The sequence below is a fragment of the Penicillium canescens genome, assembly GCF_028828765.1.
Source record: "Penicillium canescens strain IBT 15451 chromosome Unknown utg000012l_segment0_segment0, whole genome shotgun sequence".
Classification (NCBI taxonomy): domain Eukaryota; kingdom Fungi; phylum Ascomycota; class Eurotiomycetes; order Eurotiales; family Aspergillaceae; genus Penicillium; species Penicillium canescens.
In genome coordinates, this window is record NW_026703974.1 from 491,775 (window position 1) to 505,531 (window position 13,757).

At 47.0% G+C, this 13,757-nt stretch overlaps 3 protein-coding genes across 3 annotated transcripts; 1 reads left to right on the plus strand and 2 right to left on the minus strand.

The window, feature by feature from the left end:
• Window positions 1-972: 972 nt before the first annotated feature.
• N7446_014071 (putative DEAD/DEAH box helicase) lies at window positions 973-4,314 on the minus strand (the record flags this gene model as incomplete). The annotated part of the gene is made up of 2 exons (XM_058522810.1): window positions 973-4,084; window positions 4,169-4,314. The coding sequence occupies 2 exons, from the start codon at window positions 4,312-4,314 to the stop codon at window positions 973-975; spliced, it is 3,258 nt and encodes a 1,085-aa protein (XP_058364903.1).
• A 3,961-nt stretch (window positions 4,315-8,275) lies between these two features.
• Window positions 8,276-8,512, minus strand: N7446_014072 (uncharacterized protein; the record flags this gene model as incomplete). The annotated part of the gene is made up of 1 exon (XM_058522811.1): window positions 8,276-8,512. One exon carries the CDS (start codon window positions 8,510-8,512, stop codon window positions 8,276-8,278), a length of 237 nt encoding a protein of 78 aa, XP_058364904.1.
• A 3,747-nt stretch (window positions 8,513-12,259) lies between these two features.
• Window positions 12,260-12,574, plus strand: N7446_014073 (uncharacterized protein; the record flags this gene model as incomplete). Its single annotated transcript, XM_058522812.1, has 1 exon — window positions 12,260-12,574. The coding sequence occupies one exon, from the start codon at window positions 12,260-12,262 to the stop codon at window positions 12,572-12,574; it is 315 nt and encodes a 104-aa protein (XP_058364905.1).
• Window positions 12,575-13,757: the final 1,183 nt, after the last annotated feature.

Consider the following 13,757-nt stretch of genomic DNA (forward strand, 5'->3'; position numbering starts at 1 on the left):
GAAATTCAACTTGTCTCTTGATATATGACCCATCGTTGAACTTGGCACATATGTGGTCATCGAGCGGCGGGTTCTCATGCGCGAAGTGAACTGACTCCCCGGAGCGAGTATCGAAGCGTATGCATCCATGGTTTATGGGGTGGGCCATTTCCACATTGGGAATATCCAATTTTATGGGTTCGTAGCCTTGCAATGGTTTCCAAATCTTAACGGTGCCAACAGTCTTGCATATGGAGACGATAGTAATTTCCCCAGATACGACCCAGGCAGCAGTTGCTTGACGATGATGTAAGACCTTGATTCTTTCTAAATTGTTGTTCCAAACAGATATCTCCAGGCGACGAATGCGAACAAGAAGGTCATGAATTTCACTGAGCACTTGCCAAGAATCATTTAGATCATGTCGGTACCCCTTCGTGGCTATCTTTGCCCGCCTGGTATTGTTGAGAAGATCCCAGACCACAAACGTTTTGTGCTCGCTATAAGAGTAACCGGAGCATAGACTTCCACTGACAGCGTGATCAGGCCCCCTCCTGCATCTTAGCCGCACTGCATATCGCTTATCCCGTATACTCCCCCTCCTTCTCATGCACCCATATGTTTCATTCCGGATAAGCTAGGACAGAGGATTGAGGGAGTCATGGGAAGTGCAGATAGTTGTGTACTTTAACAGAGTGTTTCGTTGCATGTTCTTGGGCGATCTCCAAAAACTGCCTTCTCTCAATTAGACTTGTTGCCTTCCTCCCTTGGGTGACTGAGAGACCCTCCACCCTCCTGGATATCCTCCAACTTCCATGTAAAGGCTCGTAGTATTTTTGGTGTATCATGCTTTGCTGAGGTTTTTTTTTTTTTTTTTTTTTTCCTCAAAACAACAGCATGCACGGAATAGGATTCAACAAGATAGTGTTGGGTACTCTCACACTTCTCATGGACAGACTGATTCCCCATACAGCAATGATACATCAAAGCCGTCTATGCCCACATGGCCCTGAACTTCCCGTTGAACTCGTTCTGTAGCATCTTGAAAGCCTTCAACACTAACAGAATACGATCATCCCCGTCATTTTCAGTAGCGGAATTGACCTTCTTGTCGGCAGGCTCTGTAGGTCCTTCACTCATGCCTTGTGTCGCCCGGTCTTTCCTCCTACTTGCTTTCTCTTTCTCCTTTGCTTCCCTGGCCAGCTTCAAGGCATCATCTAGACATTTCGAAGCATCTTCGGTGCCGTCCTTGGTTTCTCCGGTTCCATCACCCAAATCGTCATCCCAATTCTCCGCCACTCTCATTTCCTGAGCATTCGAAGGCGTTGGAGCTACAGGACTAGTCAAATTATTTCTGGACTGTTGATACCTGGCTTTATGTGTGGACGTTGCCGTTCCCACGTCTTCCTTGTTGACATCCATCTCCATCTCGTAAGTTTCGCCTCCACCCATCACATCCAACATGTCAAGTTCAGTGCCAGGTGTCAGTTTCAGGAAGTTTTCCAAACTCGCCACGATCGTCGCAAGTATGAGCGAGAAGTCATTGAGCACGAACCAGGTGTCGCCCTTGCGGACAGCGTTTTCTCGTTCCAATGCACGGACGTTGCCATGCTTGAAGAAGTCGTACAGATAGGCATTGAGAGGCGCACGTTCGTTTGGGTTCACACCCATGTATGGAACGACGGCTTCTTCAAGCCACACTCCGCTGCGAACGGTTTTACAGAGCTCCGAGATTTGGCTCCAATTGTCGCCGTGCCCTGACAACGCGTGAAATGGAGAAGTAATGCGGATCCTTCGCGTGGAAGCAGACGGCAGGATACCCAGCTCCGTTGATGACTTGTTGCCTCCACATTTGGTATTCGTGAATGGAAGAATGCGGTCGGGTTCAGTGACGTGCTGCTCAATAAAAGTGGCGACATAGGCCTTGTACACATCGAGCGTCTTCTCGTTGTGCGTCCGCAGAATGTTTACCGCTCTCTTCGGCATAGTAGGCAGGACAACAATAGAAGTCGATTTTCTGGTCCTGCTTTGGATCTGTTCGAGAATAGCCTGACGAACATACGGCCGGCCGAACAAGTGACACATAACGAGCATCAGCGATAGCAGCGTAGTTTTGAGCTTGTGACTAATTAAGTGACTGAGACATCCTGCAAAATTCAAGGGTGCTCCATTGCAGTCCAGAAGGTCGTTACGTCGAAGGTACTCCAATGAGAATCGCAGGTGGTGGAGCACGGTATCCTTCATTTCGGGTCCGCCCAGATAGATCCGCGGGCAGGACAGAATGGAATTGATCGCTTTAACAGCATAAGGCGCATTCTTCGACTCATGCAAAAGGGTACACAACCGGAGTACCAGACTGGTAGTGATTGGGAAATGGCCGTTCAGATGTGGAAGTCTCGAACTAATCAGACGGCAGACCTTGGCATGGGGGATACCCTGGAAAATGACATTTCCGAGCATGTCAAACCCTCGACGACCGGCTCTACCAGCAGCTTGGCGGTAATTGAGCGCGGTCAGAAAGATTGAATCACCAGAGAAGACCACCGTTTTGCACGGCATGTTGATACCCAGAACCAGTGTCCCATTGGCTATGACAACGCGCAGGTACCCCTTGCGGAAGAGCATCTCACAAACTTGACGGTATTTGCGATTCATACCGGCATGATGGACGCCGATCCCCCGTCGCAGCGCCGTAATCAGCCATTTGGCCACTTCACGTCGGCGAAGCTGCACCGCGTACTCCTCAAAGGTGGAAGCGGACAGTTTCTTGACGTTGGCCACATGAAAGCCATCCACGGGGGCATCGGGACTGAATGACTCAAACTGACTTGCCTCTGCCAAAGCAGCTTCGCGCATGCGTTCTGCGCGAGACATGTCGTCGCCATCCGCGGCACCCTTCTTGGAAGCCTTAGGCATCCGCTTCCTAGCGAGCTTTTCTTGATCTCTTTTCCATTCCTCCCACTTTGCCAGCTTCCTCTTCCAACCCGGACTCAATGCTTTCCAGTTCTCTTCGGCAGCCACGAGGTCGTCGAGCAGTCTTCGGCAGATGCGTTCGCACATGCTCCGGTCGTAGCTGAAGAATAACGCAGGCAGTGGGTTCTGATTGTGCAATGAGCAAACCAGGGGAAGTGTAGTGCTGAGAAGATTGTCAAAATCAATTGAAACTGGTGCGCCCACCGTACGTGGTTCCTTGGAAAATGTGACTAGTGTGGGCCTTACACATTCTGCGGATTCCGTCAATTCATTTAAGACCAGGTTGAACGGCGACGCATTGTTTATGATCCATTCTGTCAGCAGAGCCTTGAGTTTTGTTTCCCACCGCACCACGTCTGCCTTGCGAACAATCTTAGGGAGGCAAAGAGTTGGATCCAGCGATCTGTCCACAAGGAACTCTGGGGTCTCGTGGTTTTTCATAGCCTTCCAAAGCATCAAACAATCCCGCGGTTCAAAACTCAGGTCGTCTGGCATGCCTCTTGAGCTTTCCACAAGACTGGCAGCTGGGTGGACGAAAGCCAAGCCAGGCACGTCTTCGAGGCCCAGAGGAGGCATCTGCCGAGGTTCCGACAACCCACAGAAGGAGAACTGCTCCGGCGGATGATAGATATACTTGCGGAGGTCCGAGTATCGCTGCCGATGCTCGATCATCTTCAAGTCGACACCATTTGCCTTCTGAGTTAGGCTTAACCAGTTGCAGAACTCTTGAGGGTTGCCCACGGTAGCAGAAAGGGCGATGATGGGAGACGGTGACATCAGTAGAAGCTGCTCCCACACAACGCCGTCCTCCGCCTGTCCGATGCAGTGGATCTCGTCGAAGATGATTCTCCTCACTCTGGATGACCAAGAATTGGCATTGGCCGGCGCAAGTAGCATAATCTGGAGAATGTGCGGCACAGTAATGAGCACCTGGCAACCAACAGGGCTGTTGATGCGGTAATCGCGAGTATGTATAGCCCACACTGACTTGCCGCTGAACTTACTCGGATACGACTTTGAGAATCGCGCTTGAACCTCTGCGGCGATCTGGTTTACCAGGGCCTTTGTCGGTGCCACATAGACAAGAATCCCGTCGTCGTCGTCTTCCAGAATCTGTTTCATGGCGTAGAAGCTATACGTGGATGTTAGTCTCTCATGGTGTTCGCTAGCAACACGACATACCAGGTCAATCAAGGGGAATTTGAGAGCGACTTACGAGATGAACTTCTTTCCCGCGCTAGTCGGGGCAACAACAAACACGCTCTTCTTGGCGTCGATCTGGTCCAAGACATCTCGTTGCCACTTGTCAGGTTCAAAATCATGGATACGGCTGTCCGGCGCCGAGTCCATATCGCGATCCATGAAGGGGCCAGTGTATGTCAGCTGGAATTCAAGTGGTAACAGTGAGGTGCTGAGGCCCGATTTCTTCAACGTAAGCCGGGAAAAATCAAACGACAGCTTCTGGTCGCTCCGACTTCAAGATCCAGTTATTCGTCCACCGATTGATCCCTGTTGCAGGAGGGCAAGGGGTCAATGATGATTATTTACACTTTTCTTGTGCTCATCATGTTTGTATCCGTGGATTCTTTTAGTTATGTACATCTTCTCGTTCGAGGACGACCGATCTGTATCTCGCCTAGTGGGCGGTGGGTAGGCATGACAGCACTACCAAATAGCTACATTGGGCAAAGGTGAAGAGAAAAAAATTCTCCCACCGCCATCTTTGAGAGCCCCTTTATAATTTCCAGCCACATGTTCCACTCCGCCTAATATTCGTCATGAAAGACTTTGCAAAAGAGTTATACGTAAGTACCCACTGGTCGAAATGGTGCGATTGAGTTCTCGCATGATTGAATAGACAGCAACAGAACATTTGAATATTTTTGATACTGGCTGTTGAGAAACCATTTAAATTCACGGGTTATACAACCTATGCGGCGGTGTGAAGAGCAAAGATTCTATCCCAGTGATATATTATTGCTGGTTCTCGACGACCGGTATTCAGGCAACAGAAACAAGATCGACGCGCCGTATTAAAGGTTTGTACCGATACAATATATAATATGAATGGCAGAATATAGCTACGGTTTATCACCTAAATGATTACGATTTTATTTACTAGAGAGGTGTTCATTTGTGTCGGAGGTACCATCACGACATTTCGGCAAACCGTCATATTTCGCCACCTTACATAAACGTGAGATGTTTCGACTGCGGCACACGAGGTCAATTCCCTGCGACCCCAGGTCTTCTAGTTCTAATCATGGATTGCCCGTTAAATCGAACGAGGAATATTTTATTGAGTAAGTCTCTTCTTGGCTTCCTGCCGCAGGACCGTGCTTTCATAACGCGGAAGCGCGTCCAAGGTGCATCCAATTGCGAGAAAACTATCTAGAACCCTGCCGAGACTGTGGACTTAGATGGCGTCTGTAGACCTTGCATACTTCTGGTAGATGGGAGTGTCGTATTTTTGAAACCCCCGAACGAAGAGGGCTCGTTGCCAAATTCCGTCAAGCTTTTTTGTTTTCAAGTTCTACCTCTGATGCCCACCTCTGCCCGCCGGGCAGGCTGAGGGTAGGCATTGTGCAATATTCCGCCTTTGGGTGTGCCCGGGAGACTTAGGACAGTAGCATCACATAGCCCGACCATGGCGACGCATGTCGGCCCAAGGTTCGGCCTCGTGTCAAATTCCTATGACCTCAGTTAGCTGTCTTTAAACAAAGCGATACGAGGATATGAAAATAAAACTATCTCTCCTTTGCTTCGGCGACTCTCTGACTGCAGGTTATTACAATTACGGGCATGAATACCACCCGTAAGCCGGAAAACTCAAGCAGAGTCTCGAGGCAGCATCATCGAACACTGAAATCATTGTCGATGTGGATGGAATGCCAGGTGATCTGGCGGTATCCCCTCCGGGGGTATACTTGTCTCGGATACGAGAGAAATGTGCGAAGCGACGGTACGACTGGGTCATCTTTCTCGGTGGAACTAAAAATACATCATTTTTCTTTATTGCATTGGATGACTGCGCTTGTTTGCTAAAAGATTTCCTCTTAGTGACTTAGGATACGCGAACGAGCCTGGAAATATATACTCTGCTCTGCAAGAATCCTGGAACGCGGCTCTCTCTACTGGCGTGAACCTGCTTGTCTTGACAATCCCTGAATGTGGAGTCAAATCTCAGACCCTAGATACAAGACGAGCCACGTTGAATTCGTACATACTGACACATCGGTCTAAGCGAATGTGTGTCTTAATTTTCGAACTTGATTCATGGAAATATGTACTAAATCGCCTGCCATAGCCATACCTTCGATTTATGCAGCAAGATCCCGTACCAGACAGCCTCAGAGGACTTCAGGGAGGAGATTTTTGATGATGGATTGCATCTAACAGCTCGTGGCTATGACTTGATGGGGCGTATGATAGGGGAACATCTGGCGGGCCTGCCCAAGGAATAAAAAGGGCCTTGAACGTCAAACATAGCCAAGAGCATAGCAGGGAAACTCCAGGACCAAGTGGGTGTATCGAGTGGTTCATTCTAACACTGTCCACTCCGTGGATCGACGGAGAGCGGTGCGAATTAAAAAAGGGTTCTGGGAATGCCAACCGCGGTAAATGGCCGAGCTTTTAGATCTCTGGGCTTTAGAGCGAGAGTCTTGATAGGTCCGTTAATGAATATAAATACCGAGAACTCCCCCTGATCCAGCTCCAAAGTGTAACTTATTACACTTGGGGGTAGGAAGGCAAAGATTACGGCTTAACCACCTCTTGAGAATAATCTTTTCGTCGGGTTATTAGCAGGAAACAACCATTTACAATCATTGAGTCACCAGAATGTCAGCAATTATTCTTGTATATACCAGAAATCTCACTCCCATTTACCTCTCGACATCCACTTCGACACCATCTTCTGAAAGACTTTAGCCTACAAGGGGCTAAGTTAAAAGAAGAGATTGCGACTAAATACCAACTAATCGCTCTGTCCGTTGATGTTGGTCCAGCAAGAACCATATCCCAATTCTTGGTGTCATTGGCCATTGGCTTACAGTCGAATTTGACTATCAAGCGAGAGTCCTTGAATTCAAAGAGCTCTATGGTATAAGGGGAGAGAACTTGGTTGCAGCTATTTAAGCTCGACTTGCCGAACTGTACGAGCGTAAGCTGCTTTCAATTACTGGCGATAACGCTAGTAATAATGATTGGAGGGCGTTACAACAATGCGATAACCTGCAAAAAAACGTCCGGGCAACCACTTTATTCCGTGGTTTGGATAGTTATATAAGGTGCTTGGCACATATCTACCTTCGGAATAGGTGGGACAAAAACTCCTTAAAAATGGCAGTCAATGGCGAGCATTCCTCAGTTGTCAATGAACTATCACGTGTTTCCCGAGAGAGGGGTGGCAGTCCAGAAAGGCAACGTAGCACCCGCAGGCCATTCAGAGGAAGAATCCCAACAACGGTCAAACTGGACTTTTAGGAAATTAACGTCCCAATATAAGTATATCGTAGTTTGCCATAGTCAAATCTAATCCAATGCCAGAAGATTTTCTACGCAGCCTCCAGCATTCCGCCTTGCTTTACTCCCGTCATATCGTTACTTTATACATTTTCGTGCCTTCCGTACAGCGGTGTGCATTACAGGGTAGGAGATTAAAAGGTGGTCATTGATTGAACGGCTTTGACGCCCCAGTGACGGCAAAGTGTCTCGCTTCAAGTGAGACGGCGTAAATATTCTTCCTATCTCTACTTGGACCCGGTATATTTTTCTCTACACACCAGTGTTACCACGATTTGGGCGCTCAAGCGTTCCTGCGCTTTCCACCTTATATCTGGAACCGAGCAATTATTTGCATAATATATTTAGTAATAACAAGCAAGACCTTTGTCTGGAGCGTGCGGAATTGCTGGCTAACACATTTGACATACGTTAATATGGGAACATTCAAGACGAAGCTACTCCGTGCTCTTTCTAAAAACTCGGTTTCAACGATTGAAAGCTGCTTTACATGCTGCAATTCTCATTGAATCCTACGAATAAGACTCCTGTATTTAGAAAATCAGGTAGGGCAGATACACCGTAGTAACATGGTTCCATGATGAATTAAGCACGGCATTCACTCCGCCGCCATTGTGAAATGAAATAATATCAAGTCGCCGTGGCACCTCCTATGTCTCCCTTAGCCAGTTCTCACTGAACGTGCACCACATGGATGAAGATAGATGTCTTCGTGTAACGCTTTTCCATCCAAGTTATGGACCATGATGTCATGAGTTCCGTGTGGACCCATTGCGCGTGCCTTTCGAATGAAATTCCTTCAATCGAGCTGTCTTGCTATGGCTTCTTCGAGCGCTTGCTGAGCAAGATCCGCTTCCGCGCGCCGTGTCAACTCTTCCTGTTGCAATCTTGCTTTCTCGCTTTCGCTCGAACCTCCTCCAGAGCCTGAGTACGCATATTCCAGCCTTAGCATCGCCGCTTTCAGTTCTTCAAGAGCAACCTTCGACGTGAGTGCTGCTTCCCGTACCGACCCATGCTTATCATTGCCTGGACACATCGTCGATAAGAAAAACTCGCCACCTGCAACAAAGTTGAAAAATTTACGAAAGAAAGCCAAAGTCAAGGGTCACCTTATATACTCATCGTATAGAGACTCCGCAAAATTACTACTGCTTATGTCACATGACGCTCTTTCCCTGACTTATTATGGTCAGAAATAGACCTTTCTCTTCTCATCGGGGACCAAGGCACGTCTGAAATCTATTCTTTGTATCTTCCAATTCTTTCCCCTTCCAATTTAATACAGTGGCGCCCGACTTGGCCTTCCATATTTGGGAATCGAGAGATGCTTTTTCAAACCCTAATCACATGCCCATTTGGTCCAGAAAAGGTTAGTCCGTATTGTCAGTCATGTTCCGACGTTGAACGGTAATTAACAGACGTAAAAATATTGTAATATAATGTATCATTACTGATCCAAAAATAAACACGCCATGTCGTCGTCCCAATACAAGCGTCCAAATCCAAAGGAAAATACCTATAGGCCATGGTTGTTGAGATATAAAGCTGTAATTTATCGCATTTACTATGGTGATTCGGGCCGGGTGGCGCGCATGTGAAATGCGCTTGCTTAAGGTTTGTCCTAGCGCTTTTTATTACCTACAACAGAGCAGCTTCGTCTTCTAGTCAAAAAGAACTTCGGGCCGGTGCTGGCTTAGTACCTGGTAGATGCAGAGAACTTCGCTAGAGTTAATGCGAATTATTTAGGCGCATTTGATCATGTTTATATTACTATGATTGACGATGAGTGGGAAAGATGTCGGTCTGCTTTGGGTACAGCTCCGAAAGGAACATGATTATTCATATATATTCATGGATAATTGCGAAACTCGAATAATATGAATTGCATGATATGAATATGTATATGTCTCGTGTTCATGTTCGCAAAATTCATGAACATATGAACACTTCATGTTTATATATATGCTGAGAAAGCATAAGTTACCGTTCGTGCTGTTACTCTCAATGCAACAGCCATAATTCGTGGATCTATACTCCATTCCTCGCAATTTACTACTTTTGATATAACAATCTGAGTATTATCACAATCACTAGCCTAGAAAGCTATTTTTAAGCCTTTCCTGGTGAAAGCATAAGCAATCGCATATTAGCCGCACCTAGTGTCTCCTGAGTCCAATACATCTCTAGTATTGTTGGACTCGCGTTCGATCCCTACATCCGCTGATGGAATCCTGGGCTGCCTTTCCCATGAGTGGAAAACTAAATGCGTTTGCCTTCCGCCACTTGAGAACTCATTCTTCTTCTGCGTCGTCACTCACATGGTGGGATCAGCTCACTGGTGGCACTTCTAGATATATGTCAATTTCTGAAAGAAGCGTCCGCTGTGATGGCTGTAGCATCCTCCACGTAGTTTGTTATACGCTGCGGTTTTCGGCAACGCGAGGTCCTCGTGCTCCTTCTTGTGCTAGTCTTCCTCTATATACCAAAACGTTTCGTTTGGTTGCTTTGCACCCGAAGCCGCAAATGCCAGTGCCACTTAGGAATGCACCAAATTTCCCGGCCATTCCATGACAAAGGAGTTCCCCGTAACTCCTCCCATAGATTCTGTACCGGTAGCTGTAGTGGAAGTGGTGCGTCTCCTATTTATTCTGATCGAGTACGTTCCATCCGCCTCCACTGTGCCGTTGTTCCATCTGTCCAAGTCACGAACCTTCCACTCGATTAGGTCCCACGTCTCGGGCACAATCTTCTCCGTAGCAATCTTGCCAATTTCCAATGACACAGTATAGTATCCTTCCAAATCAAATGATCCTCTTAATTCAATCGTGCCTCCGCGTGGGTGGATGAGGTCGCTGCCAGCATCGAATGGCAGCAGCAGGCTTTCTCACCCCTTGCTACCGGTTTTCGTCGTTAACTCCTAACCTTTTCCACTGTGTTCCAGTCAGTACTGTCCTACCTTCTTCCTGTCCATCCACTAATACTTCTGGCAGACACATACAACTCTTGACGGAATGTTCGAAACTCGAATTCCGTCCTCATTTGATTTCGCACTCGCATGAGCCCTAAAGAGAAGGCAGCAAAGCCACGAATTAATACCAAGATAAGCAGGGGCTCTCGCTGGAGTGAATAAACGCAAAGGACCTAAGGTGCGCTGTTGGTTATGTTTGCGTGGAATCTTTTAAGGGTCCATGCATTAAATCTAACCCCGTATATCTTCCTTAAAATTCATACCAGGAACTGGTATTATTACAGGAAGGTACAAAACATGTTATGTCCACTTATCACGTGATGTGGGTTTGAAAGAGCATCTTTATGTTTCTGACATGAAAGGCGATGTCGGGTGCTATTGTCCATAAAACAGGGAGTTGTATTAGATTAGTCATTCTACGGACCAAGCATAAACTCGGCTAATGGACCCAACCCAGCGTGGCTATAACTCGAATAACCAAGACAAAGGGGCAAAGAATAAATGGAAAATACATATATTTTCAGTGATGTTGGATGACACCCCATTACTCGACGCACATGCTGTATTGGATGGCTAAGTACTTGGCCGCCAAGACCAATGTTACATGGTATTCGTCTTTGTGCCTTCTATTTCAATTTATGTTGTCGTCATGTTTTACTCATCGAGACTTTTTTTCCGCTGCCTCACAGCAATCAATACATCTCCGGTTACTAATCATCATCGCTCACTTAGTCGATTTGAACCGTGGTTCTTAGTGTAAATGCTTGAATCTACCCTTTAGCCTACCGTTGGATCGTGAGGATATTCCATAGATGCAGCCATTCGGGTTAAGCTCATAAGCCAAAATAAAGTATTGTACGATGCCTTCGGTGTAGCCGAAGCGCGAATACAAAGCGTGTTACGTAGATTTTGAATGAACCAAGAGGCCCACTAGACCACTGTAGGGCCCGAAACGGTAGAATCGATGAAACCTCGTGCTTTTGACGGCCCAATGAGCGCAATTGACAGTTCCAAGGGGGCTTCACAACACCAGGACACTTTCCTCAGGTGGTCTACACTTTCTGTTTTCTGGCCGCTTAGGATGGGAGACTGGGATGTTTTTAACCGCACGTATGGTTTCAAAACGCGATATTGTCATGCGTAGCGTATTAAGTAGTCTGATAATTCCTGCTTCCAAATGTACTCTCCAAGCCGTATTCTAACAGCATCACTGACCCACTAGCCTGCTTACGATGGCTGTTACAATACTGCGATGCTATACTATGCATCGTCAAACTGTACATAATTGAAAGGAAGTACGATGGGTCCTGGGAGTCCAGCATATGCATCTGGTGAGCCCTGCGAAATCTTACCGGGGTTGATTTTGTAGCGGATAGTCCAAGCAACCCTGGCTCTAGCTTCCCCCGAGCCTCCCGCTTACCACAGTTGGCTAGTGTCTGTTCCATATTCATTCCTTTTTTTATTTACCCTATTTTATCTATTACCTTTTTTGTGGGACTCGGAACATGACCTATGGCGGTTCCAACCCTTACAGGGCTTTTCAAGGATTGCGGGAGGACTGCGCATATATATATGACAAAGTAGGTCTTGCCGTCGCTGTCTTCAATTCCATGCGTTGTTTTCAGAGAGAAATACCAGATCACCTTTCTCATGATTCAATCGACGGTCGTTTTAGTTGGCTTCCTCCGGCAGGGCAATGAACGAGACAGCATCCCACTGTTAGTAGAACAATCAGCAGCATTTCACGGACTGAAGAGAAAATCCTCTTTCCGTGTGGTTGGAGGCTTTTTTGGGCCAATGAACCACTGGTGCATCATGGTGTTCTACGAAGGACTCATGGTAGGAGACCCCGCTGTGGAAGAATTGCGGCAACATCTGGCCACATTCTGCCTGGACAGTATGACATACGAGCATATTGAACCGATCGCCGAGCCGCTGTTCTCAGAGACAGGACAGCATCATCCAGTCGAGGCATGGGAGTGCGAGACCCTCATTTGTTATTTAAAGGGTTCATTATATCGTCTGATGTGGGATGGCGTTGCACACTTTGAAAATACCAAATTGTATGCGTTCGCTGTGCATGATGCGTTGGAGCTGTCTGGAGGTCCGAGTGTGGATGACGACGAATAGGGAAGCATAGCGCAAGCATTTCTGGTAAGGCTAGCGGGAGACACTCTTCAGAACGCATTCTCGCAACTTGAAGTCTAGCTCAGAGAGGCCCGACAACTACGCACACTCTGATTTGGGCGATTATTACTTCCCGGACTTTCAGGCCACAGTACCGGCAAGGACACTTGAAAATGTTGTCGAGAAGGCCAAGTCTTACGACAGGCAGCCCAATAAGCAAGTGAGCCCGCATCCCCGTGTCTCGAAAATGGGGTGAGGATTCCATGGATGAAGGCTTCGTGCGGAAAGCGATCGACCTCTCATGACGCAGTCAATTTTGAGTATTGTCGACAGAGGAACGGCAATCGTACTCTCATTTACCTTTGGAACGTGCAATTCATTGAACTTCTCCCCGAGTGATATTCAGGATAGCCCTCAGGTGTAGCTCTCCTCTATTGTTCTGGTCGCGATAAGTCCCATACCACGCCCGGGAAATCTAGAAGGGCCCTTAATTAGGTACCATTAGATAATCTCCATCGCAAGAAATTATGGCAACGACATCAGGCTGTGCCCCCGGCCATCCTTAAAGCGAGTTGCTGGATTGCCGACTTCATTCTTGGTCCGAGACTCTCCGTTGTCATATTATCTCACGTGATCTGACTACTTCAGTCGAAGGGGATCCGGAATCAGTCCAGCTCTGCTTGAGAGAGGAGTCAACCTAAATGCATCAATTGAGGCTAACAATCTTTATCTCTGTAAGTCTACTCTTAACCCCCAAACCGTATTTGTTTCCCCTCTTCGTTCAAACCCCTGTATGTTAGCGCGTTGGGTGAATTGTGGAAATTTATGCGGACAAATGCAACCAATCATAAATCAGTGGCAAGGCCCCATCTGCCGATCACCTAGTGCAATATTCGAATATTCATTAATTATTAAAAAGAAAAAAGAATTTAAATCCAAAATAGTAACAGGACCCACTGTGTAGACGAGAAATATTTATTTTATTTTTTTCTCAATTCTTGACCATAATCAGCTAAGTTGGCTCACTCCGTTTGTCTTGGTTGTGAATTCTAGCTTGATAAATTTGTCAGCTCCCGTATTGTGTTCAACAAATGGGTGATATCAATTACTCCGTAATTCATTTTATTAATAAATAAGTTGTTTCATTATTCCAGATTTGTCGCACTGAAGCAAGGGTGGGGCCAAA